This window comes from Cnephaeus nilssonii (genome assembly GCF_951640355.1).
Source record: "Cnephaeus nilssonii genome assembly, chromosome: 1".
Lineage (NCBI taxonomy): Eukaryota > Metazoa > Chordata > Mammalia > Chiroptera > Vespertilionidae > Cnephaeus > Cnephaeus nilssonii.
In genome coordinates this window covers 49,918,850-49,945,771 of record NC_137072.1, presented here as the reverse complement: position 1 = coordinate 49,945,771, position 26,922 = coordinate 49,918,850, and the positions used below count along the sequence as shown (strand labels likewise).

General features: G+C 40.1%; 1 protein-coding gene across 1 annotated transcript in view; it reads right to left on the bottom strand.

Annotated features, from left to right (window-relative positions):
* Positions 1 to 645: 645 nt before the first annotated feature.
* Positions 646 to 26,922, bottom strand: part of PPP3CA (protein phosphatase 3 catalytic subunit alpha) — a 322,050-nt gene continuing 295,773 nt past the window's right edge. The window contains exons 11-13 of the mRNA XM_079770908.1: positions 16,713 to 16,797; positions 9,371 to 9,468; positions 646 to 3,296 (exon numbers count right to left, since the gene is read on the bottom strand). Coding sequence (XP_079627034.1) covers positions 3,100 to 3,296; positions 9,371 to 9,468; positions 16,713 to 16,797 — 380 coding nt within the window. The 3' untranslated portion in view covers positions 646 to 3,099. The remainder of the gene's footprint in view (positions 3,297 to 9,370; positions 9,469 to 16,712; positions 16,798 to 26,922) is intronic.

Sequence of the window (26,922 nt, the reverse complement as noted above, 5' to 3'; positions counted from 1 at the left end):
CAGACACTCAATGTATGAGCTGCCCCCTGGTGCTCAATGCACTCCCACAGCAGGAGCGCCACTCAGCCAGAAGCCGGGCTCACTCTGGGGAGCACAGCAGTGGTGGCGGGAGCCTCTCCCGCCTCTGCAGCAGTTGAACATCCCCGAGGGCTCCCGGACTGTGAGAGGGCGCAGGCAGGGCTGAGGGACCCCCCCTTTGAGTGAACAAATTTTGTGCACTGGGCTCCTAGTATTTTAAAGAAGAAAACTTGCTAACCTAGGGTCAGTGAAATCTAGCTCTTACTCTTTGAAAAGCTAGGAAAAAAAAATCAGCACTGAGATTGAGTCCCTTGAGAGGTGAATCACCTTGGGGGAGGGTGTAAGAGGGAGGCACGGGAGGTTGTTTCTTGAGTGTGTGTATGTGTGTGGGGGGGGTGTGAGTATAGTAAAAGATTCACTGGCATAAACAACTCAAGAATTCAACAATTTCTCCCAAAGTGAAGGAGATAGATCTAATAACCAATGACATGGCAGTGTTATCCCTTTTAGAAAAATTACTTCATTTCTATATTGATTTCTTTGAAAGAATTATTGAAAAATATACAGAATTACTTTCTTAACTACTGACCAGAAAGACCAAGCAATACTCACATCAACTTATTATTTTAATGTCAAATGTTTATTTCTATGCCATAGTTGCCTCAGCACAATTTGTAAAAGAAAGGAATCCAAAAAAAAAAAAAAAAGATTTTTTTTTTTTTGTCAGGATATTTTCTCTGCAGATATAAGAAAGAAAACAAACACCTTGGTACCAGAATTACCATTCCTTTAACATCATTCTAATAAATTGCATCTAAATATTTTCCTTGGATGTCATTTTTTTTTAGGAAAAATATCCACAAGGGGGGGAAAAGTTTGGATTCATTAAAATAAATTTGAGATAGTCTTTGTCAGACAATATATCTAGAACATCTTTGTTTTGGTACACTATATCACTAATTGTCATAGTCTTATTATTTAATATAATAGGCATACTTTATTACATAAAACAAAGTGCACTGAAAATGAACAATGTTAGAAACAAACTGAAATTTGGTGTATCTTAAATCTCCCGGTGATTAGATATTAGCTGAAGCGCTGGTATACAAATTTTCTACCAATACAAATGCAACTCTCTTCTGTGATGAAAATGCACTTATTAGCTTAGTTCTTTTTGCTTTAGCAGACAGGGCATCCAATACAACTGAAACAACCTGATAACAAATTGTTTTTGTGTTTCCAATAAAAAGGAATGATCTGGTTTCTTAACTGGCTCCTGCAACTCAAGGGAGCCAGAAGAGGGCATTTACTCTTTAAATACAGTTCTCTTGTCTGATTCGAGACAGAAATCCACCAAGTTTCTTACAGCGGAAGTAGGCACCACGCCTTAGATCACGAGGCCCCCAGAGAAGCCTGGTGGAGCGACTCTGCGCTGCAGGGTGGTGGGCCCAGCACCTGGAGGACAGCGTGGTGGTTGTGCACAGAAATCCCTTCAGCAGACTCAGGGCAAGGAGGAGAGTTCTTTAAGTTCATGCACATTTTATTGAGTAGTAATATAAAATGCTTTTTCTTTTTCATTGTTACAAGTGCATGCTTTGATTGCCAACATTTCAGAAGTCAAATTACAAAGGCAAGGCTTTAGGCTGTAGTGAATTACTTGGGCACTTATACAATTGTTAAAAAATATGAATGGACTTTTGTTGTTGTTGTTTTCAGAATGAACCAGTTGTAACCCGTAACTGATATACAAAGGGAAAAAAGTGAAAAAAGTACATAGTTTGTGGCACATGACAGAACAGAACAAAATAACTAAATCGTTATGACATTAACAGTTACCATGCATTTAGAGTTTCACATGTAACTACAAACTTATTTAAATTTCACAAGGTTGCTAAACATGCTAACCATCTATATGTGCACTGACAAGCTTATGTTAAAAACTTTTAAGAATACTCTCCCCCTTTAGATTTTTCAAAGCTTTTTTGATTACAAAATTTCAAAGGCATTAAGCATTTTAGAGAATATAAAGTACGCCAGTATACATACATTTCCAGTATATGTCAGACCACTAAGCGCATTACAGTCCCATACAGGCCGATACAGCCATTTTTTTTCTTAAAAAACATGCATAGGCAGATTTATTTTTACAGAATATAGATGCTTTATCACTGTACTTAATATGGTATCTTGTTCACTATACTTAAAAATGCACCACTCATAAATATTTAATTCAGCAAGCCACAACCAAGACTTGATTTATCAACAAAACCCCTAAATATAAACAGCAAAAAAAAAGATAGATGTAATTATTCCAGTTCTTTAAAAGTTAAAGAAAAGAAATGAAAAGATATTCATTGCAAAATTAATAAGGTAAGTGTTATATTGAAAGAAGGGCATTCAAGCACACTAAAGAAACCTGAGGTAAGCATAATCTGTACAAAATTAAACTGTCCTTTTTGGCATTTTAACAAATTTGCGACATTCATTTTTTTTTCTTTTTCTGTTTTTTTTTTTAAGACTGCCTAATTCATTTTATAGCCATTGTCTGACAAGAGTAGCAAAACATTATCAATAAATAGTCCTTAGTTTGTACATCATTTTGTTAAAAATGTTTGATGTCATCCATTTTTAGTGCTGCAACTGTAAACGTACAATAGAGTAAGAAATTAGACAAAGTTTTCGTGTCCAGTAACATAATGAAAGACCTTGCATTACCCTATCTTGGAGTCCCCAATGCGGGAGGAAAACAAGTTCATTCCCTAACATTGCAGTATATACTAGCATTAATTAGCTTTCTTTTTTTAAATTTGCTTTTCCTATAAGCATTTTTAAAAGGTATACCAAAAGAGGTGTTTAGTCACCACCCTCACCAAAATATAGTTTATTATCTATCTCTCCCTCTTTTCTAATGATAGTGTAAACTGGATCCAATTCCTGGCCCCCACAGCAAATAAGCTATCTTCAGAGGCAAGAACATACAACTGCCAATATGCAGCAATCCCACCATGCCCTGCAGCTCGAAAAAGAAAGAAGAAAGAAAAAAGAAAGAAAAAAGGAAAGGAAAGAGTGAACAGGAAGTGGTCACTGAATATTGCTGCTATTACTGCCATTGCTGTCCGTGCCGTTAGTCTCTGAGGCGAGAGCCTTGTTGATGGAGTTAAGGTTGGCGTCGGAGGGCATGGCATCTCTGCGAGGTGGCATCCTCTCGTTAATTCGGTCTAAGCCCTTGGCCTCCTCGAAGCTAGTGATCTTATGTTGTGGTGAAAATCCTTTGATAGCTAAACAGAAAATCATTAAAAAAAAGAGAAACTGGGTTAGCCAGAACACGACCAAGGGCACCACTCTTGCATCAGGTGATGTTAGAGATTTCGCAGTGAGAGAAGGGAATCCTTTAGTAGAGAACAGTGACGGGATCTGAGCACAACACAACGGACTCCTTACCATCCCGCGGATAACCAAGGGTTGGAAAACAGCCAATGTCTCTTGCCAACCAAAACGTCCTCTTCAAGTTAGTGAGATGGAAGCACGTCACTTTTCTTCACGAAAGTTTACATAAACAAACCCCGAAGTGGACATGGAAAGAGGCAAGTGCTACCAGGGCCAGGTTTCTAGAGCCAGCACGTATCAACGGGCCACATTAGTGGGGTTATTGCACCAAACGCCCTGACTTTGACCGGAACACCGCCCGCCCTGCTTTTACCATTCCATTCTGCTAGGAACAGCAAGTTCAATAGCATCACAGAGGTAGGTGCATCTAACATTCTGGTAAAGAGCTTAGAGCAGAAGCTAAAAGATAAAAGGCATTAACTTGGGGCATTTCCATGCCATCTCAGAATCCCAGAAAGGCTTCCTTGACAAACAACTCAATAATGGCATGGAAACAAGAAAATGAAAAACTCCTGTGTCTCCCCTCAGCTTTGGGAACATGTGGAGTGGGCGCAGAGGTGAGCGGGACTCAGAAAAACCAAGCTCGCATCACTAAGTAGAAAACGCTCTCTGCCCTTCAGCAGTGAACAGGTCAAACTGATGTTCATCTGGTATCCATTCCTGCCTAAGTCAGAAAACTCTTTCTTGGTAGATCAATGTAGACATGAGCGATAGTTCAAGAATCACATAGAGAAAGTGCCTTTCACAACGTTTTAGCAAAAAAAAAAAAGGAATAGGACTAGTTTTGGCCCCATTCAATGACAACATGAGTTTTCAAAGGCGGGGCATTGATATCTGTTCTTTTTTTTTTTTTTTCAGCAAACCTTAGTGTGCTTTGGAGACAGATAAGGCATATCTGTTCTAGAATCTAAAAGATTTCTTCAGTGGGTGTACCAACAAGTTAGCTGAAAGTCAAGTACATAAATGGAGAACCAATGACATCAGTTTGCTTTACTCCCTGTGAAGTGCAAGCCAGGTACCGAAGGGCCAATCTCCAATGCCAAATTAAGCTGCGTCTCTCCATGGCTGATTAAGGACAATTTCATGGCACCTTTATCCTTCCCACCTTATTTGGGGAAAAAAAAAAGGAAAGTGGTTTCAAGCTGAAACTTTGCCAGCCACTCCTACACAAATGTGCAGTGCCTTTGATTAGTATGGATGAGATTCTTAAAAGATACACACAGTTACTTCTAAACTCATTAAGCGATGAGAAATAGCTTGCTCCCCCCTCTGCATTTTAAAGGTTAGCATCATGGTGATTAGTCAACTATGAGAGGAAGAAGATGGGGAAATGGGGAAAGACCAAGGCCCAAAGCAAAGCTTCTTAATTCTTCTCTAATTTAGTAATAAATTGCAGAATAATAGAGCTGTCTAATGAGCACCCACCCTGAAAACTAACTCAATTATTTTGAGAGGCAAAACAATGGCACAAAGTGGTACTCTATTCTTTTTCTAAACCACTAGGAATACCATTTCATCAGAATTAATAAATATCAAAAGTTCATCATCATGATTAATTTTATTAATTTCGGTGATAAAAGTGGAATCTCTGGGTTTAAAAGCCAATAAGATGGGAGCATAGAAATTCAAACTCTAGTTAGGACCATGCAATATGGTCAGAATGGGGCTCCGTTGCTAATCACCCCTGTCTAGCCTGGTATGGAAGAATGTGCTCTGCTGTAGTTGCTGGTCAGACAATGGGTATTAGCAATTTACATTGGTAGTGTACTTAACACAACACAGAGTCACAGAAACCACAGAAAACAGCCAAACTATCCACAAGAATGCACACTGCAGATTAGAATGTGCCGAGAGGAATAGAGAATTCCCACATAAATAGCAGTTTATTCACTGCTATTTAGGAAGCAGTTGTATTTTCTCTTACGTTGCTATCATTTCCCCTACTACATCCAAATCATGTACAAATTAAAGAGTGTAAAGTGGCACTTTTAAAACATCACATCAAAGGGCCAGATGCACACCATTTGGGGAAAAACAAAGAGTTATCTTTGCAAGAGCAAAATACAACTGAAGAATTTTGTTTTAAAGGGGAACTTCAAATTATTCTTTTTACAGTTTCCAAAGGGTAGGTAGGTATAATATTAAAAACTATGTTGATATGCAGTTCTCTCATAACTATATACTTAAAAAGCACTTAATTCAAAACTAATTGCTAAAGGATCAAGTCTACTGTCCTTGAGCAGTGCCAGGACACGGTTGGTGATAGACATGACTTGATTTCCCCTGCAGCACCTAGCAGAGGGCCTGGTGCAAAGCAGACACTCAATAAATGTTAATCAATTGAGTGAAGACTCAACAGCCGCTGCGCTTGTTACCGGCCACCTCCACAGACACTTGCTGGTGCTAACTGTACTACCAATTCCAGTAGGTTAAAATTTGGTAAGAGTAGCAGAACTGTTTATCTCATACATAGCTGTCTCTTGTTGGATTATTGTTTAGATACATAAATTAAAGTTGAACTACAACAAAGCACTATTCAAATGAACATTTTTTTTTTCCTTGCTAGAAATTTCTGAAGACTAGAATTCATAAAGCTATTTTTATTCTCTCCTTTTCAGTGCTGACTGAAAGTGATTTGAGGGAGGGACATGGTTCAGCTCAAAGAGTATTGTTTTGTGCGTTATTTGTCAAAACAGCTGCCATAACCCCCACCCCACATCGTTCAAGATATATAATCCTTTTGTTTTCTGTGATTATGCTAGGTTCGTTGTATACAAAGGCAAACATAGCTTTAAGGGAAAAAAAACAAAAAAACAAACAAACCATAAAAGGACACTTTCCCCTTTAAAGCAAGAACATTTTGGTTAATACTGAGCCACAACTGTTAGCCCAACACCCACACACTCTGTACAAGCTACAGCAAAAATAAAAAATGAAAATAAAAAAAAATGAATACACCCAGCAGAGCCCTTATCTGTTGCAGGTACAACAGAAAGGGGACTGGCCAATTTACCTTCATCAGCCTCAATAGCCTCAACAGTAGCTGAAGAGAAGAAAGGGGGTGCAAAATGAATGAGAAAAATGAGCAGAGGATTTTTAACTCTAAGAACAAATCAGTGACGATCAAGGGAACTAAGAGAATTCATGTTCCTGTAAGTGCTGGATTCTGGCACAGACAACAAAACAGAAATGCTAAAAAGAAAGAAAAAGAAACACAACAAAATGATAAGTTTAATTTATAAGACGGATACACAACTCTGAGTGAACTGCTTTGGTTTTTGCTCACTAAATACATGACAAAGTGACCCTTTAGGAAAACACTCAGGAAAGTTTTCTTTTACTTAGATTGAATTGATAAGGGTCAATCTAAAATGAGCCTGTGACTGGCACCAATTTCAATAAAGCCACTGCTGTGCTTGGTGATTTACAGTTTTAAAGTACCAGGAAAAAAAATAAGGCAGAATTTGAAGCAGTTGCCATAATGTCAATGGGGTAATTCATGCTATTTAATATTAAGTAGCCCATTTTCCTACTGCAATGGAAAAGGGGGATCAATTTAGAGCAAAAATAAAATCAATGTGTCTAGAGCTGAAAATGAATATGTTTCTATAAAGGCCAACACCCAGCATGATTAGAATGGTGAGGGAAAAGAGAAAAGGAAGGCCATGGTACAATTTGGACTTCTTTTACCAGGCAATCCAACTTAAAATCGTTTTTTCTTATCGTGGCATCATTTCTGGGGATGAAATTTTTGAAAAGTTACAATCAAGTGGTAACATGCCAATAACAGCTATAATTCTATCAGCACGTTAAAGCAAAGGCAGCCTAAATACTGCAAATCAGCATATTTCAGAAGCAAAACTTGGAAGGCCCATTGCTTTACCAGTATTATAATAATGTGAGGGTATATATTCCCTCTGTACAGGTGTATGCATCTTTCAGTTACTAAGGATAGTTGATATTTCCTTAATTAAGTGCTAAAATGCAAAACTTCTCTACGTTTACTTCCAAAATGTTTCTATTAAAATTCTACCCCTTGACTTTAATGTGCACATTCCTTATCATTTAAGGTTTGAAATCTAGGGCAACTGCCAAATGTGCACTACAATTTACTTACAGTGCATTCTAAATTCCACCACGGAGAAGAAACAATAAAGCTTTACATAATTTCTCCTTTTAAGACAATTGAAGGGCATCAGAAAATGGATTCTGAAATTGTATTAATGTATATGGTTTAAAATATATACTGAATTTTCAGATTCTCAGGACTAATGAGGTTCCAATGCTTATGTCCCCTGTGTGTATGTGAGTTCAACACAGAATTATACAAACAATGGTTTTAAAATAACGTGAACAGAAAAGGTAACTGAATAATCTAAGTTAAATACCAGTGAAAATCTGGAAATCAAACGAAGAATTGTAAGAACTTAAAATAACTTAAGTTTAAAAGTAAAGCAACATATGTGAAACCACACCAGCACCAACATATTAGAACTATGTACTGTTGTTAAGTGTATCCTTCTAAAGCAAATGTGGCCATAGTTTCTGATAATACACTTGCAGTACCTTAAAATGTGCTTATCAAAAACTATGCAGATTTCAATGAGGTAGTTGTGCATTTTGAGTTTATACGTGATCCATTGATATGAATGGTGTAGAAAGCATGTTTACTGTGATGGGGAAAATGCTGTGTTTTAAAAAACAAGTTGCTAAAATAATTTTTAGGTGTAAAGGGGGAATTTCCTTAAGTATTATATATTTTCCTGCTATCATTTAGAAATGTCCTCTTTTGTGGAAACTCAAAGATATTGATTTTGGAATAAATGACTATGGAAATAAAGAAAACGAGAGTGCTGCTGCTAGGGGGTGATTATTTAGCAGTACCTTATACCTGAAGTTGAACACTACTCTCTACGCAGAGAGGTGGGTCTAAATAATGTAACCACAGAACATCTGAATCTTCTAGTTTGAGAGATAGGGATAGAAAAAAAACAACACACACACAAAAAGATTCAGGGAAAGATATAGGAAAATAAGCAAGAGGCTGAGATTGTTTTGAAAATGTTATAGTGTATTTTTGTTTTCCTTTTTTCATGTTAAAGACTAATTTAACTGCAACATTTCCATTAATGATAATATTAGTTAAAATAGATAATAAAACAAAGTAAAAGAGTGTATCTAGTAGGGTAGCCACTAGCCACGTGACTATGTAAATCAAATTAATAAAAATTAGGTAAAATAAAGCACTTTCTCAGTTGTACTAGCTATATTTTAAGCGTGCAACAGCCATATGTTGCCAGTGACTTCTGTATAGATACAGACATTTCCATCATTACAGGAAGTGTTATTGGAAAGCACTCATCCAGAAAGCTACACATTTTAATACAAAATCTCTGGGTCTTTTAAAGGAAATGTTTTCGTTCTTTTTCAGAAATAAAACATGGTTATACTCAGTCTGTTTTGGGGGTCTAAATAAAAGACATATATGTCTACTCAAATGGATAATTAAATTATCCTTTTTATATTCTTCCTACATTTTCCACTGAAATCTAAACTTTGGGATGTATATTTGTACGTGTGCATGTGTGTGTGTATTTCATCCATCAAATAGACAACCAGAACATTTAGTAAAAATGTAATTAAAACTTTGTTTTTAGCAACTGATTGACTGAGAGTGGGCAAACCTATTGTGCATGTAGGCAACCCAAATGAGGTGTCCTATAGCAAGGCCTGCACTGTGGTTACCATGTGAGCGCTTCGGGAATGCAGGGTGGGGTCAAGACTCCATTCCCACGCAAGAGGGAGGTGTCTTGTTGGACATGACTGGTCACATGGATGTGGGGGTTCAGTCCTTCTTTGAGCAGAGAATAAGACAGAGCTTAAATGAGTGAATAACTCAGGGCTCTAACGACACAGCTGACTAACGCTCCTGGCACGGTCAGGTCACAGTGACGGGGCTGCTTACCGCTTTGCAGAGTTTGCTTCCCTCCAGAGAGCACGCCGCTGGGGAGCATGCCTGTGGGCGTCAGGCCTTTCAGCGTCAGCACACTCTCGCTCTCCTCTCTGGAAAGGCACAAGGTGAGGGGGGCATTGACTCTCATTTTCTGTGTGTTTTTTTTTTTTTTAATGTACTTTTTATTGTTGACAGTATTACAGATGTCTCCCATCCCTCCTCCTTTTCCCTCTCCTCCCAGTCTCAACCCCCTGCCCCCCACACAGGTCTTCACTACCCTATTGCCCATGTCCATGGGCTACACATATAACTTTTCTTTTGAGAGAGAGAAAAGAAAAACGAAAAAATGCATATAATAACTCACATTTACATCTATCTTGGCTCTGTAGATTATTTTTAACTTAAAACGTACTATATTTTTATGCATTCGTATTGAAGTAATGTTATATAAATGACATGACTAAGTTTACAATTATACAACTGGGATGGTTCAGTCCCTTCTGAGTATTGAAGATACAGAAAACAATTCTGATTATTAAGCGGGCATCACAATACACAGTGGCTGCTGGGCTTCCTTGGTGGATGCAGATGTTGAACATGAGCCAAGAGGAGTGTGGATGGGTCTTTTCCAGCCCACGATCAGGAAAAATGAGTGAAGCTCATTTGATTTGGGAGAGAAAACCAGGGAGTATATGGGAGTTTATGGGAGATATATCTCCCCCTGCATATGGGAGATAAAAAAATAAAATCCATGTATATATCAGGAAGCTAAGCGTTACATACAGTGGGCTGAGGAATTTTGACATTACATGATAAACATGCAAAATAATGGCAACTAGCCAATAATGCAACCGGTAAAATTTCTCAGCTTTCCTTTTCAGCAGCCTCTTTCCCCACTGCTTTGCTAATATAAAATCGCTTTATTACTCATTATGACAAATGTTTTCCAAATAGTTTATGTACATCATTATTTCATTATAATTGAATTAATCATAATGATTAAATAACCATGAAATAGGAATAACTTCCTATCTTTCCATGTAGCAGACATTGTAACCCTATATAACCCCAAAAGCTTATATTTCTTATATATCTTACTAGAGGCCTGGTGCACGAAATTAGTGCATGGGTGGGTGGGGGGGTCCCCTCAGCCCAGACTGCACCCTCTCGCAATCCAGGACCTTGGCTCCTAACTGCTCACCTGACTGCCTGCCTGATCGCCCCTAACCCCTCTGCCTGCCTGCCTGATCGCCCCTAACTGCTTGCCTGCCTGCCTAATTACCCCTAACCGCCTCTGCCTCAGCCCCTGCCGCTGTGACTTCATCCAGAAGGACGTCCGGAATGATGTCCGAAAGGTCGTCGGGCTGTCTGATCTATTAGCATATTGCGCTTTTATTATTATAGATGTTTATAATATCTGTAGTTACCCACTTCACATTTTTATAATGTCTAAGATGACCCACACAGGATTCCTAAACTCCCCCCAAATCTGTCTCTTCCATAATCTTTCTTCATTCACCTTCATCCTTTAGTTAAGCTTAAAGACTTACCCTTTAATGTCCTTTTCCTATCTCATGCCACATCCACTCAATCAGTAAATCTGAAGGCTCTATCCGCAAAATATTTCCAGTAAGTACCTAACCTTTTCTCACAATATCCTCCTCTCACTGAGATATAATTAACGTACCATACAATTGGCTCATTTAAAACATACAATTCAATCAACCATTTTAGTATATTTATAGTTGTGAAACCATCACCTTAGCCAATTTTAGAACACTGTCAGCCCTCCAAAAAGAAACCTTTGTCCGGTAGAGGCCACCTGCCCTCTCTTTCAGCCCTTTATAACCACTAGGCAACTTTCTATAGGTTTGCTTCTGAATTTCACATAAATGTAATCATATAACACGTGCCCTTTTGTAACGGACTTCTTTAGCTTGCCACCAACAACTCTTACCTGGATTGTTCTAGCAGCCTCTTATAAAGTACCCTTGCTCCATGCTGGTCATACTCTGGTGCCCACCTCCCCTCCCCCCGTAACTATTCTCAGTTTATCAGCCAGGCAGAGCCTTGGAATAGCTATGCAGGTGCTGTCTCTAAAAAGCTGGACAAGAGCGTTCAAAAGCTTGCCCCCAACCCACATTCTCCCATCCTCATCCACCTCTTGCACCGTATTTCATATTAGTGTCCACATCCCTTAGTGTTTTCCAGATGCACCCACCACCTCCCACCGCAGGGCTCTGCACCTGCCTTGTCACACTCTTCCCCTGACATCTGCATGGCTCCCTGCCTCTCTGCCTTCGACGCTGCTCATGCATCGCCCTCTAAGTGAGGACTTCCTTGAGAACACTTTAAAAAATAACAGGCACCCTACACTCCCTATCCTCCTTGCCTATTTTATTTTTATCTGAAACTATTCAGCTCATGTGTTTCCTTGTTGTGGTTTTTGGTGGTTGTTTGGCTCCCCCGCCCACTCCCTCCCACCCTGGCTAGAGAAGCCTCCTGTGAGGAGGGGTTTCTGTCTGCTTTGCTCACGGCGGCGTCGGCAGTACCTAGACCAGAGCAGCACCTGGTACACAGCCGGCACTCAAAACACATTTCCTAAAGGAATGAGTCAAAGGGAAACAGAAGGGAGAAGGGCAGCATTTTATATTTCTGTCTCCTTCACTGCAGAGTTTACTTAAAATATTAGGTTTGAGATGGTCCATTAATCGTTGTTTACTTTCATGCAGAACTTCAACCCTTTCAGGCTTCTGCTGTCAAACCACCGGAGGTTCCATAAAAGAGAGAAATGTTTTGAATGCTAATAGATGGCTTTGGAAAAACTGAGAGTATCTCTAAATAAATGAACATATTCTTTCCTGTGCGTTCATATTTTAAATCTGGTTTCCTTACCTCCTTTCCCTTTCTCATTCAACTATTTTCCTCCTCTCCTTATATTCTTATTTTTAAATTGAAGTATAGTTGACATACAGTATTACAATAGTTTCACATGTACAGCATAACGAACCGACGTTTACATATCTTACGAAAGATCACTACAGTCAGTCTAGTGACTATCCGTCACCATGCAAAGTTGTTCCAATACTAGTACTGTTGGCTGTGTTCTCTCCACTGTACATTATACTCCCGTGACTTATTCTATAACTGGAAGCTTCTTCCTCTTATTCCCCTTCACCTATTTCACCCCATCCCCATAGCCCCTCATCTGCCTGGAAAACTTCTGACACAACCACTCCTGCCTCACACAGAAAAAGTTTTCTAGAAGTTTCCCCATATCTCAGTTGCAGCCATCGCTGCAGAGTTCTCCCTCGAATGAACATAACCAGGCTCCCCTTCTTGAAGGTTCTGTGCTCAGTCTGCTTCATTTTCTTTCCGGGTTCCTCTCTTCCTCCCGGGTCACCTCCCCAGCCCTGTGGCTGACCTCTTCCTCTCTGTCCAGACCTGTGGCAGCAGCCCCAGCCGTGGGTGGCTCTTACTGCTCCCCCCACCATCACCCCCCACCCCCCACCCCCGCCCCAACATAACCTGAGATGTGCTGCAGCTGGAGCGTTCGCATCAGATTTCAAAGACGTGATACAAAAGTAAGAATGTAAAATATCTCTTTAACAAGATTTATATGGACTACATGTTGAAGCCATAACATTCTGAATATATTACACAGCAAGTATATAGAATGTATTATTGCAATGAATTTCACCTGTTTCTTCCTACTTGTATTTTAACTGTGGCTTCTGGAAAACTTAACATCACAGATGTGGCTCATTACATTTCCCTCGGAAGGCACTGTTCCAGGGGGTGCTTGTCTCTCCGCCCTGCCTCCCTCCCTCCCTTGGCAAACTCCTCATCGCTGTGCTTCCGCTCTGTGTTCACTCCCAGGCCTGCATTTCTCACCCTGGCCTCTCTCTGAAGCTCCAGGGCAGAACTTCTAACTACCTTCTGCCCCGGGCAAAGGATCACAGCTCTCCCCAGGAAAGCTGTTAGAGATTTAAATGGATTCACGCTTCCTCTTCCTTAGATAACAGCATTATCAGGCTACCAATCACATGGGCTAGCACCTCTGTGGAACAGTCTTGGGATATGTCCTCTCCCTCATCACCCTTGCATAGGTCAGGGTGCTTATAGCAAACACCAGAACCCACTCTGGCGAATTTTAACAGTGCAGAGATGTATTAAAAGATATTAGGGAGCTCATGGACCCAGAGAGCTAGACTGGAATGCTCGGTAGTCGGGAAAAGTACCAGTGCTCATCGCGCTGTGGGATCTGCTCTGCGAAATGCTGCCGCTGCTGTTTAGAGCCAACACCGAGCTTGTGCTAATGCCGTGGGGTTGGCCCCCAAAATACTGAGAAAGAAGCTCCTCTCCTGCCGGCCCCTCGGATCCCACATCCGACAGACCAATCACCTCCCCCCCCCCCCCCCCCCCCCCCGCCGCCCGCTTCCTCAGGATGCTCATTTCAAAAGGGAAATCTTATGTGTCCATTTGATTGGTGGGACCCAGGCAACATGCCTGCACCTTACCTGCCAGGATGCTGAAAGACAGGCTTCCGTTCCCCCTAAAATGATGCAAACTAGCAAAACGTAAGGAATGTGTTGGACAGTTGTACCACCATCTCCACATTCATTCATTAAATTTGTAATCTGCTAGCTTCACAAATTCCTTATATTTGCCCCTTCCTTTGTATCTGTCCTCCTATAGTCTAGTTTGGTTTGGATTATTTCCATAGGTTCTTAAATGTCCTGACACTAATAGGTCATCTTGCTATCTAGCCTTCACACTGTCGTTCACATACACCATCTACACTTGAGTTAGAGCACGTCACTCATCCCATGAAAACCATCCCATAACTTATTTCCTGCACACATCACATTCATGCTTTACCATGGTATTCAGACCATTAAGGATCTGGACTTAAGTCCATTTTCAGCTGGTTTCTTACTAGATTCCTTACTCGCCTGCAGGTCTTACTACCCAGCTCCTTTCAGTACTTAGAATTCATTGACTTGTACATAGTTCACTTTCACATCAGGCTCATTAGTGCTGCTCACTACATGAGTTTGGACACGTTACTTATCTCAGTTTGTTTCCCCGCTGAGGTCAACCCAACCTGCAAGTTTGCTGTGTAGACTCCTGTCAGGTGTGTACACCCTGGGGCATGGCACCTGGCACTTAACTAGGACCTCATAAAAGGCTGCTCTTAGGACGCTGTGGCTGTGTTTTTGACGATTTCTCAGCTTCCAGGAACGCCTTCACCACAGCTCTCTACCCAGTGAACTCAGCCTGTCCTCCTCCAACGTCAGCCTCTTCACGAACATTCCTTTCAGGAACTACTCCTTGCTGTCCCTTTCCACAGCAGAGCATCTCTTCATGTGTTCAGTAAGCATTTCATTGTCTTCCATTGTTTATTTTCTACATGTCTGGCATTCCAATTTGGTATCCGTTTTGCTTAACTCAGCATAGAGTACACATTTAATGTTCAATCTTTACTTTCTAAAGCTTAAATTTTCTCTGGATATGATCCCCTGTAGACCACAAGTTTACTGAGATGTTTTAATTACAGAAAAGCCATAAAATATACCTTGTTTTAATTTTCTATCAATATGGGTAATCTTAGTCAAGTCACTGATCATCATTGGGTTCAAATGGACCATTTCACAGCTGGGAATGATTGCATCTTATGCACCAATAATGATTACATCTTAGGCGGGGGGTAGGAGGGATTCCTCAACTTTAAGACCTACCTATGATTTATAGCATTGCCCCTCATACCTTCATGTGGTTTAAAGACTAACATAGACACAAATATGTTTTTATATTAAGAAAGGCTTCTCCTTTTTCTCTAAATGTACTCTCACGTGGAAATTCTGGAGCTGTTTTTCTTCTTCTCCTTGTAGAGATTTCAGATAGGAAAAGCAAGCAAGCATGTATTGGTAAATGTGGGATGACAAATAAGTGTTTACACATAGGTATCAGCTGAGCTTATGATCTTTCTAGAGTCTTTTGCCGCCATAGGACATCTGGCCACAGAGGCCTCCTTGCTGGTCCTCAAAACTGCCGACCTTTGCTTCTATCTAAGAATCATTGCACTCGCTCTTCCTCGGCCCTGAATTCTCTCCCCTCCTATCTCTGTGAAGGTCATCCCCACACTTGCTCAAATGCCGTTACTCAGAAAGGTCTTTGTTGATCACATGCGAAAATAAGTGCCTCATCTCCCAACTTGCTCTACCTTTATATTGCTTTCTTGTTTTTCTTCATGGTACCGAATAGATGCTTTAAGTTTTATTATATTTATTACGGAATGAATGAATAAAAGAATCCTAAAACTTCAGCAAGCAGTAAAGTATTAGAGCACGTAGGCTGGAGGGGGCAACGCTGCTCTATTTTCAGCTTTAACATGACTTTTCAGGATTTGGCTGCCTACCACAGAGCTAGTGCTGCCTTTGATTTGCTGTCTTTGAAAAAGCACGATAATACTTTTTGTCGTCCTCACAGTTCCCTGGCTTGTGGCATCAAGTCATTCAGTCTCTCTTTAGTGACTCTATTGTAACTACTGTATGTGAAAGAGTTGAGGCAAAAATTAGGCAAAATCAGGTTATGAAATTATACAATATGTACATGGCCCATTTCCCAAGATTTTCGTATTTACCCTTAACGCGTAATTGTGAACTGACTATATGCTCCTCACATATACACATGCCATATCTTAAATTAATTTTTGGAAGAGAAATAGAGTTATTTTGTATGAACTAAGAATAGGTAACTGAATTTAAGTAAAGAAAAATGTAGTTAATTCTCTTCAAGAATATGCTTGTTTTCTAAATCCAGGCTTACTCATAACATGATTCATGGTCTATTTAAAAAATAACTATGACATGGGAATTGAAACATTAAATAACTATTTCTTTCTCTCAATGATTTATTAGAATAATATAGACTCGCATGAACAAGCTTTATGGTTGGTGTTCATTTCCTAGAAGTCTAGTAAAATGCACGTAATAAAATCATCTTTTACCACAGAGCCAGAATGAAAAATAAAAAAGGCTATAATAGCTTTCTTCTTTTACTACATGTTCAACCTATTGTGAAATAAATGTTTTAAAAGTCCAGCAACAAATACAGGCTTTAAAATGTGAAACAGTCTATTTGGAGGCTGTCCCTACGGAAATAATGCAGTGTATCTCAATTTGACTAAAACAGTGAGAAATGGACAATCCCATTTAAAAGAAAAGAAATAATTATGGTAAAGCAAATGTCTTCTAGCAAAATACTTACAGTACCAGAGTAAAGTATTAAAATGTGTATTAAGTGATACATAATCCACTTCAAAACAGAAACAGAGGAAAAGTGATCCCACCTGAGGACAGAGAACACTCTGGCCATTTTGCCTATTGCTCGGATCTTGTTCCTTATCACCTCCTTCCGGGCCGCAGCTGTGGCTCCTGCAGTTTAAAACAGAGAGATGACTAGTCAGTGCCTTTTTATATTACTGCAATTATTTTACAAATTTTCGTATGTAATAGATCGTAGTGAGCAAATCCAGCGCCCTCCCCCTACCGCCACCCCTGCAAGAGGATTTATCTGTAAATCAACTTAAAAACGTATGTATCCGGCTTTAATACTTGGATGTGATTCTTGAGAGGTCCCTGGAATGCAAAAGAGCAACTTCTGAGATTTCCAGGGGGAGGTGGGTGAAGCGCTAAATGAAAAATCAGCAGACGGGCAGGTTCCTACTGTTTTCTTCCAGTTCAGTTCCCTTCTCTTTTGTTTATACAGAGAGAGCATGCATTGGCAGGAAAAATGAAGTGAGTCACCAGGATCTTCTACTCATTTCCTGGCTGCATGCTGGGAAGACTACATCAGGGAACTGCTTCATTGAAAGTTCTCCCTTGCAGTGATCAAACTAGGGAGTCTCAACTCCTTATGCTCCCTGGAACAGCATCTCTATTGCTTAATGGCCAGGAAACATTGATCGTAGCACCTGATACTTTTTCACTTTCTGGTTGGTTCACAAGTTCTAGAGAAAAAAAGGTGGAAAACTACTGAGTGGGATTTAGGGTGAGATGGTGGCACACGGTTTGTATTTGAGTGCTTATGTAAATAAGTTACACATAGGTCTGTTTTACGACTTATTACATTTTCCAAACTTAAAAAAATCAGTCTACATAGGTTATTGTTACTATAAAAATTTTCTTTTTTATCATTGTTTTAAAAATAATATTATATGATCTTTAGTGAATCTGTTTTGTTTTTGTTTTCTTAAATTCCTGAGCATGTTTGAAAAAGTACAAGACACAGAAACACACCTCTCTTAAGATTTTTATAATCCGAGTTAAGAGGGACAAGACATCATTTTCATACATTATATGGGACTTTGTGAAAAGTGTTAACACAAGCCACTAATAGAAAGGCAACAAAATATTTTTAGATAATATCAGAAATGTTCCTAACCTGATGAACAGTTTAAGCCATATAATTTGTTCAAAGGCTGCAGTCCATAGGAGATAATTGGTGTAAATTTTGGTCTTTTAAGCTATGAAAAGAACAAGCTTTCTGACCTTTTCAGGAGGAAAAGATTTCTGCTGTTTCCCTTAGAGGGCTTTCAAGAATGTGGAGTCTTTTGCATTGTTTGAAAAGGGTCAAACAATTAATCACCACCCTAACATTTCTATAAGAAACAAAACTCACACTAACACCCACAGAACTTTGCAATGGTTGCAGAAAGGCCTCTGCCTTTATCCACCCCAAGAAACTGAGAACATACTGGGCCACTTTCTTCTCCTGAGTGGCTTGATTTGTCAAAGGCGATGCTAATGCAGACCCATCTCTTGTGCCCTGGGTGCCCCCAGATGTGTACCAGAGAGTCGTCTTCCTCTCACCTTCCCTCTGACCTGAAAGCCCTCAAACAGCCTGCATTTTTGCTCGTTTCTTTCTCTCCGTGGCAATCACAACATGGCAGTTATCTCCCAACATAGTTGATCAGCAGGACTTACTATCTCTGCCAGCTATTCTGCCTGCAAATGAGTAGAGTATGTTTAAAGCCATGTGGGGAAAAGCCATGCTCCAATCCAATCCTTCTCATCAAGGGGAACCATGGGCTCTCAATCACTGCTGGTCCTAGAATTACACACTATTGGCTGGAACATTGGACGGGAAAATGGGGTGGGTGTAGGATAATCTGCTTCCAACTTTATTCTGAGTTTTCAGAAATTTATGTTGTCTATGTTTTGTAATTAAGATTCTTTATACAATAAGTCCTGTCCTGGAGAGCATCTAAAAGCTTGAAGTTTTTGGGCTTGGATTTTAGATAATTTATTATCAAGAAACTACTAAAGAACATTTGTGAAGAAAAAAAAAATACTGGGATGGAAATTAGTCTCCTTAAGGTAGTTTTCCTATATATGTATTTTCCAGTTATTCAGTTAAGCGCTGCTTTCAGCCTAATGTGTTATTACTACTCTGTATTTAATATTATCGAGTCTGACTGGCCCAGTCCACGCAGAGGTCATGATGTGCTAAGTGAGGAAAAGAGGCTGACCCTCAACAGCAAGCAGTGTAGCCAGATCATAAAATCCATCCAACAGACACAAACAATGGAAAGTATGGGAAAGCTCCAAAAATCATGACTATATTTAGAAGCACAAGACGAAAAGCAGCAAGAAGGAGTAGTTAAGTGTCTAGAAATAAACTGTACATATTTAAGAGAAATGAGAAGGGGAAGATATAAAGTATACAAATATATAAAATATGTAAGAAGGATAATCTCGCAGAAATTTTTCACTAAAAAACTTGTAAAAACCAGAACCAGAGAAAAGAAAAGTAAGACACTAAGTTGGAAGGGAAATAAATTATGTAGAGCCATTCTTCTGAGCTCAATATGAACAGATACTCGGAAAATGCTCAAATAAATATTAAATTTTAAATATAAAATGAACATTCTGACAGAGCCAGTTCATCATCCCTTATTTATTTATTTTTTTTCAAATCAAATGAGCGCATACAGCAGGCATTCTACTCTATGTATTCACAGTGGTGATCCTCCACACTGCCGCAGTGTTCCTGAGGAAATGCTATCTCTTGTTAGGTTTCTCATGGACCCAGGTAAGAGGTTTTACTAAACCCTTTTATAAAATTAGAATATATTTACTCAAATTTAATCACAAACAGTAAAAAAAAGACATTAAAAACTATGTCTCAAATATCCTCAGATTCACTTCAATATTTTCTAAATAATAAAAATCAGAATTAACACCACACATTTATAACCTCACAAACACTTAAAATATTCAAATAAAACATCTGAGTTGATAAGTAATTGAACTTCAGGAGCTGACCAACAGCAGGATAGATTTAAGTTCAGATACAAAGGTACTCATGTATTTTAGTATTGCTATTCCTGATTTTGGTTACTTTCCTGAGTTCATTAACTCTCTTTTTCAAATACTTACTATGTTCCACTGCAAATCCTCACAGCTCATAATTCAATAGAAAGATGAAGGCAAAATGCATGTTATTTTAGAATTTTACTAGCTGTAACATGCAAAGATAATGTCATATTCAACACTCATTGGTGCTTGCTCTGTTTAAGCTGTGAAAATGTAAGCACCCAAATTAAAATTCAGTATATTAAATAATGAAGACACTTAAAACACCTTTTACATGAAAAAAACTGGTAACTTTTTTATCGATAACAATATAATCACTTATTTTAACTTGAAATTCTAAAACTGAATGACAGCATTTTCTATGTTTTAAAAAATTAATAATTAAAAAAAATTCTCACCTGAGGCTATGTTTATTGATTTTTAGAGAGAGAGGTGAGAGAGAAAAACTGATCGGTTGCTTCTGTTATGCACCCCAAATGGGGATCAAACCCACACCTAGGTATGTGCCTTGACTGGGAATCGAACCCACAACTTTTTTGGTGTACAGGAGGACACTCCAACCAACTGAGCCACCCAGCTGGGACAAAAAATTAATAACTTTAACTAAAATTTCATTTTGTTTTTCCATTCAAATATTTATCCCTTCTTTTTTAGGCCTTTGTCACTCTTTAACTTTTAGGTTCTAATATCTTTATGCCTGGGGTATTATGGTGTATTTCCAGAATCTAGGCAACCCTGCTCACTCAATTTTCCTCAGAGCGGAAGAGGCTAATGTACAAAGGGATCTTTAAAGATGTGCTTTTAACATGTGTCCTTCCCGACCTTAACTTAGCAGCTTGCTGACTTCTCAGGAGGTTGTAAAGGTATCGATGCCACGCGGCCTGCTGAGCGAGTGCCCCGGCCCCACAGGAGACCTCAGCCTCTGGAAGGAACTGGGAAACGGTGGCAGCCCCAGCGCTGAGGGGCCAGGGGGGCGAAGGGAGGTTCTTTCCACGTGGACGTCTGCTCACATTGCAGGTGCGGGCTCTGTCCTCCCGCCCAGTTCCCTGAGCCGCTGCTGCACAGTCCTTAGTTTTGACTGAATTAGGGGTGTGTGGAACGTGCTATATAGAATACAATTTATTACCCAAATCATTCACTCAAGTGTTCTTGTGAATCCTATCCTATGCAGCCTGCCACATGTCCACCGCTGCCCACAGAAACATGAATGAGCGTGGTCTCCACTTTGGAAGAGCCCGTGCCGCTGACAATGGACTGTGCCAAACATCGGCATGAAAGCAGCCGTGGGTGCTGCCAGTGAGAGGACCCTGGGCGAGTCTCGGCTAACTCCTTGCTCAGGAGCTGCGTGCTGGTGCCTGAAATCAGCTGCAGGGAAGAGAATCTGCACCACGGAGATCTGCAAATGCCACACACCAGGGCCGTTTCCCCTGGTAAACAGGTTGTCAAATGTTTACTAGCACACCGGGCATAAGAAAAATGTTCACCTAGAGCAGTGGTCGGCAAACCGCGCTCACAAGCCACATGCGGCTCTTTGGCCCCTTGAGTGTTCTAACACCACTTCTTCAAAATAGACTTGCCCAGGCTGATAACCGACTTCTGCGCATGGGCCACGAAGTTTCAATTGCACTGTACGTGCACACCCGCATGTGGTATTTTGTAAAGGAGCCACACTCAAGGGGCCAAAGAGCCGCAGTTTGCCGACCACTGACCTAGAGAATGATAGTTAACTGATCTTGAAGAGTCAAAGAGTGGCGAGAATGGGTCTTCTCCACAGAAGGAGGAGAATTCTCAAACACGCAGGCTGAGATGATCCATGTTATGTGTGATGATGGGTGAGGAGTCTGGTGTGAGTGGAGTTTGGGTACTCTGGGGTGAGGTGAGGGTGAGAAGAGAAGCAGGAGGTGCCTGGGGCTGGAATGTAAAGGCTTTATAGCACAGTAGTGCATGGAAACAAGAGTTTAGACATCAGCATACACATAACAGAGGTAAACAGAACTTGCTTTGTCATTCAGCCCTCAAAAAGAAAGAAAAGGTTACAATGATGGATAGAGATAGATATGTGACAAATATAGTCAAACTAGTGGCCCGGTGCACAAAATTCGTGCACATTAAAAGGGAATTAATTAGAGGAAATATTTTAATATTGCTATTTGCCCTTTCTCTATAATAGAAGTGTCAGAGATGAAAGAAAATTAGTAAAATGTGTATGAAAATCTCCTTCCTATCAGAGTTTGGGGCGTGCTGCAAGACCTAGAGTCAAGTCCCCACCCACCACCCGCACACGCTTCAAAAACACAGAAGACCCAGACCTAGCTGGCCCTACCCCCATTAGGTGAGACCCAGACCTGGCCGGCCCCACCCCCATCAAGCCCCTCCAGGCAGGGGGCACAGCCTCAGGTCCCCCAGCCCAGTGCCGGGTGGGGGGGGGGCACAGCCTCAGGTCCCCTGGTCCAGCACCGGGGTGGGGGGCGCAGCCTGAGGTCCCCTAGCCTGGCACTGGGGCAGGGGAGGCACAGCCTGAGGTGTCCCCTGTCAAGCCCTGCTGGTTGGGGGGCACAGGCTGAGGTCCCCCGGCCCTGTGCTGGGGCACGGGGTGCAGCCTGAGGTCTCCCGGCCTGGTGCCAGGGTAGGGGATGCAGCCTTAGGTCTCCCAGCCCGTCGCCAGGGCGGGGGACACAGCCTGAGGTCCCCTGTCAAGCCCTGCTGGGCGGGAGGCATGGCCTGAGGTCCCCCGTCAAGCCCCACCAGGCAGGGGAGCAGCCTGAGGTCCCCAGGCCCAGCACCGGGGCGGGGGGCACGGCCTAAGGTCTCCCAGCCCCATGTTGGGGTGGGGGGCATGGTCTGAGATCCCCCGTCAAGTCCCACCGGGCAAGGGGCGTGGCCTGAGGTCCCTGTCAAGCCCAGCGGGGCGGGGGGCGCGGCCTGATGTCCTTAGCCCTGGCCAGGCGCCATGCAGCCTCAGGTCCCTGCTGTTCCTTCATGACATTGCAGCGTCCTGGCTAATTTGCATATTCCTCTATTATCTAGATAGATGTTCATTGTAGAAAGTAAGTGATGGGTATTGGCTACTAAACTCTCAATATTCCTGTCTGTTTAAAACATTTTGTAATAAAACTTCAAAAAATGAAACTATAATTGGAAGAACTTGATTTTGAGGAAAAAGGACTCTCCATCCTTCCCATTTTTATTTTTTTTTTATTTTTTTTTTTTTGTATTATATGGGGGATGCATGATCTTGCTGAAGGAAAGTTCTCCTGGGCAGTGACCTTTACCCCAGACCTTCTGTAACCAGCCCCGGGAGAAAATGGAATTGGTTAGATTTTGTTTTACAAATCCCAATGCAACAGATTCTAATTGGGTTCAATACCTTTATACAACGAGAAGAATTGCAGATAACGAGCTATATACAAATTTCATACTCAGATATATTACTAGAATGTGAAAAAGCTGTTTTTTAAAAAAACTATTATTATTGAGCTGTTTTCTCTTTAATGGAAAAAGCAGAAGTTTTCCCTTTCTTTATTATATTGGCCTCACATGCCTTAGTTAGGCTTCTTTCTTCAAAGGACTCTCAGCTAACACAAGTGTATCCATACCATATGTTTTAAAATAAAACGTATTTTTAAAATAAAACACATTATATAAAGAAATGTGCATACACACTTACATTTCGTACTTTTTCAAAGGAAAGACATATTTTAAAAACTGTATTTTGTTGGTAGGCTTCAAATTTCTTTTGACTTTTATTTCAAATTCTAAGAAAATATTACAGAAAACGCATCACTTTTCCACCTTTGTTTAAAGCTAACAAAGTTTACCTCTGTAGAAAACCTATTCTACTTGAAAGTAAAATTTTATTATGGGTTATTATTATTAAGCAGTTTAGATGTGCCTCAATATTTTATTTTTGTGTGAAATAGAGCAATTACTGATTTTAATAAGGGCTATTGGTGGAACAAAGTATAAGGCATTGCGATAAGAAATAACTTTTGTTGTGTTATACTGAAGACAAAAATTGGTTTGGTTCAACCCAAATCAGCACCTTTGAAATACAAGATATAATGCAAAGGACTTCAGATGCCTCTAAAAACCTTGGGTGCTGATGAAATTATGAGTATACAGACTGTCTTATTTGGGAGAATGCATGTTCCCAATTGGCCCCTGTAAAAAACTACAGGACCAAACCTTGTGCTATATAACCCCTAAGCTGTATCTATTTTGTCTTTTCTTTCCGTGACCTAGTTTAACAATAACCAATATTAAGGCTCTATATCCCAACAAAGCCATGCTATCCAGAAGGTACTCTCCACCCAGTTTTGCCCTTGGCTATGAGTGTGACAGGGCTGCACTGCATTTTCCTAGACCAGCAAGAGCCTGAGTCCTGGATTCAGCGACAGCACCGGCACTGAGCAACTGTGTTCACCCTGCTGGGACAGCTTTAAAACGAGCCTCTACATTTTCTCCTCATGCACCCACAACAGAATCTTCTCCAAAAAACACAACTGCCACCTCCAAGTTTAAATAGTTGTGAACAATATGATATTGTAAACAGTGTCATTTTAAAATGACAGTTTTTTTTTCTAAAACTGTATTTCCAGTTCCATTTCTGTAGTTTTTATGCTAGTGAATGACATATATTTCTACTTTAAAATATTTTTATCACCATATTGTACATGGGTGTAAAAACATGTTTAGAAATTTGAATTAAATGTATTTTTAAAACTTTCCCGAGGCAATAAGACCCTAAGTGTTCAAAAATTCCTTTGTGATCAGTATCACAGTTATTAGGAGTACATAATTGATTAGATAGCATAAATATGTGATGTGTCCATAAATGTTTAAAAAGCATAGAAATAAAATTTTATTAGAATGTGTCCCTTAATAATAGTGAGATTACACTGCCTTGAATAAGGGACTTCCTAGACTCAGAGTTTCTCTAACATCTTTCTGATGAAGCATCTCAAAACCTTGCTCATAGTGACTATGTCCAGGGAGACCTGTGCCTTCTATTAAAATAGGAGAAGGAAATTGAGAAAGAGGAGGTGGGAAAGGAGAAGCTGCAAGAAGGCCTGTAACCTCCAACTCAGGTGAGTCCCCATGACCATTTTCAGGAAAGAGGGATCATGGAAAAATGAATTCCCTTAAAATTCCTCTTGAAATGTGCTTGGGTCACTGCAGTAGTACAAATATTCTGGCATGGAGATTGCTGCTCTATCAAGAATTAGATTACTCAGTTTTAGGTTTATCGTTGGAAGACCTCCTGGACTAGCCATAACCTGGGAAACCTGCATTGCTCGTCCCCTTAGGGTCAGTGCTGGTTAAAAGCCAAGCTGGTCCGAAGAGATTGGTTAGGTGCTGCCCCTCACAGAATAGCCCTATGCATGCCTCTGCAGGCTACTCTATTAGGCAGAGGAAAACACCTTCAGCATCACAAAAATTTTAAACCCCTATAAAAATCAATCTTTTTGAAGATTACAACCTAAAAATGTTTGTAATACCTTTCTAATTTGGATTCTAACTCTACCACATTACACATCCATAAGTGATAAAATTGGAATATAATGGCTACTCACTCCAAACCACTGCAAACCACATAATATTCTAAATTTCTTCCATATGCTTTTTAGCTCAACTAAAATCTCAGCATTCAATAAAACCTGCAATGGTGTGATATTTGGCATAAGACTATTCTGTCTTATATCCCATATTGAAAGCAACAGATCCTTCAAAAAAATATTTTTGAAGAATGCATATTCCAAATTGGGCTCTATAAAACCACAGAACTAAACTGTGTGCTATATAATCCCTAAACCTTATCTTTTTTTGTCTTTTCTTTCCCTGACCTAATATATATATATTTAAGTCTCTCTTGTGTTTGGGATTTTAAGGACGGCTAGTATAGCCTAGACCAGTGGTCGGCAAACTCATTAGTCAACAGAGCCAAATATCAACAGTACAATGATTGAAATTTCTTTTGAGAGCCAAATTTTTTAAACTTAAACTTCTTCTAATGCCACTTCTTTAAAACAGACTCGCCCAGGCCGTGGTATTTTGTGGCAGAGCCACACTCAAGGGGCCAAAGAGCCGCATGTGGCTCGCGAGCCGCAGTTTGCCAACCACGGGCCTAGACTATGTTTTATCCCACTTCTCCTGTCATAAAACAATTCTTTGGATAGGAAGTCTCAAAAATGTACAGACTACTCCCAAATGTTAAATAACTGTCATTATTTGACTGTCTTTCCTCTTAGTTAAAAGTTACGTTTGTGTACAAGCTCTAATGGATTCCACTGACTTCTGTGCTTCGAGACACCGTTGCACCTATTCAATGACCTCTCAGCAGAGTTGCAGAAACTGGCTATAAGCATAATTCTAACTTGGGTGGAAATTAAAGACTTTAAAGTAGATAGGAGGCTTCTGGTTGATTTTTTCAAAAAGCTATTACATAGGCAGCCTACATCTTACAAAGAACATTTCAGTTTATTTTATTTACCAAAGAAGAGATGACTAACATGTGAAATTCTACTTTAATGGACCTCTTTTCATAATAGAAACACATCAGCTGTATAAACTGATGAGAAAAGCAAAATGGAATGACTTAACAAATGTCAACTGCATACGGTAGATTCTTTTGTCTAAATGAGAAACAACCATGATACCTGAATGTGTAATCTATCAAGAATTATTCTGGATATAGATGGGCCTACTTATGCATACATGCTAAGTGCCAGAAACATGCATTCAGACTAGAACTTAATTCTGGACCCATATTTATACATCGATCAAATACTAGAATATTTAAATGTTATCTCTGAAAATATAAAAAGTAAAGGGATAAATGGACAAATACAGAATAGTGTTTGATTGTCCCATGTATTATACCCTAGATAGAATGTTAATTGAGTATCATTGAACAGTATAGTAAAGCTGACTTAAAGAATTAATGCAACTCCTGCATCTGGCAGCAGAAGATGGCTGAGGCACTGGCATATATTGAGCTTATCTGAAACAAAGTCACTCAAAGGTCTTCCAATGCTATTCAAGACCTAGGCTGTGTGTTTTGTCAATCCATAGGAAAAGCAGTGAAGTTTTGTCCAAAGAGGAAAAATAGGGAAATGAGCATTAGCTTCTGGCCAATGATCAGAGCACAGGAATGCATAGGCAATGGAAAGAGGCAGAATGGTC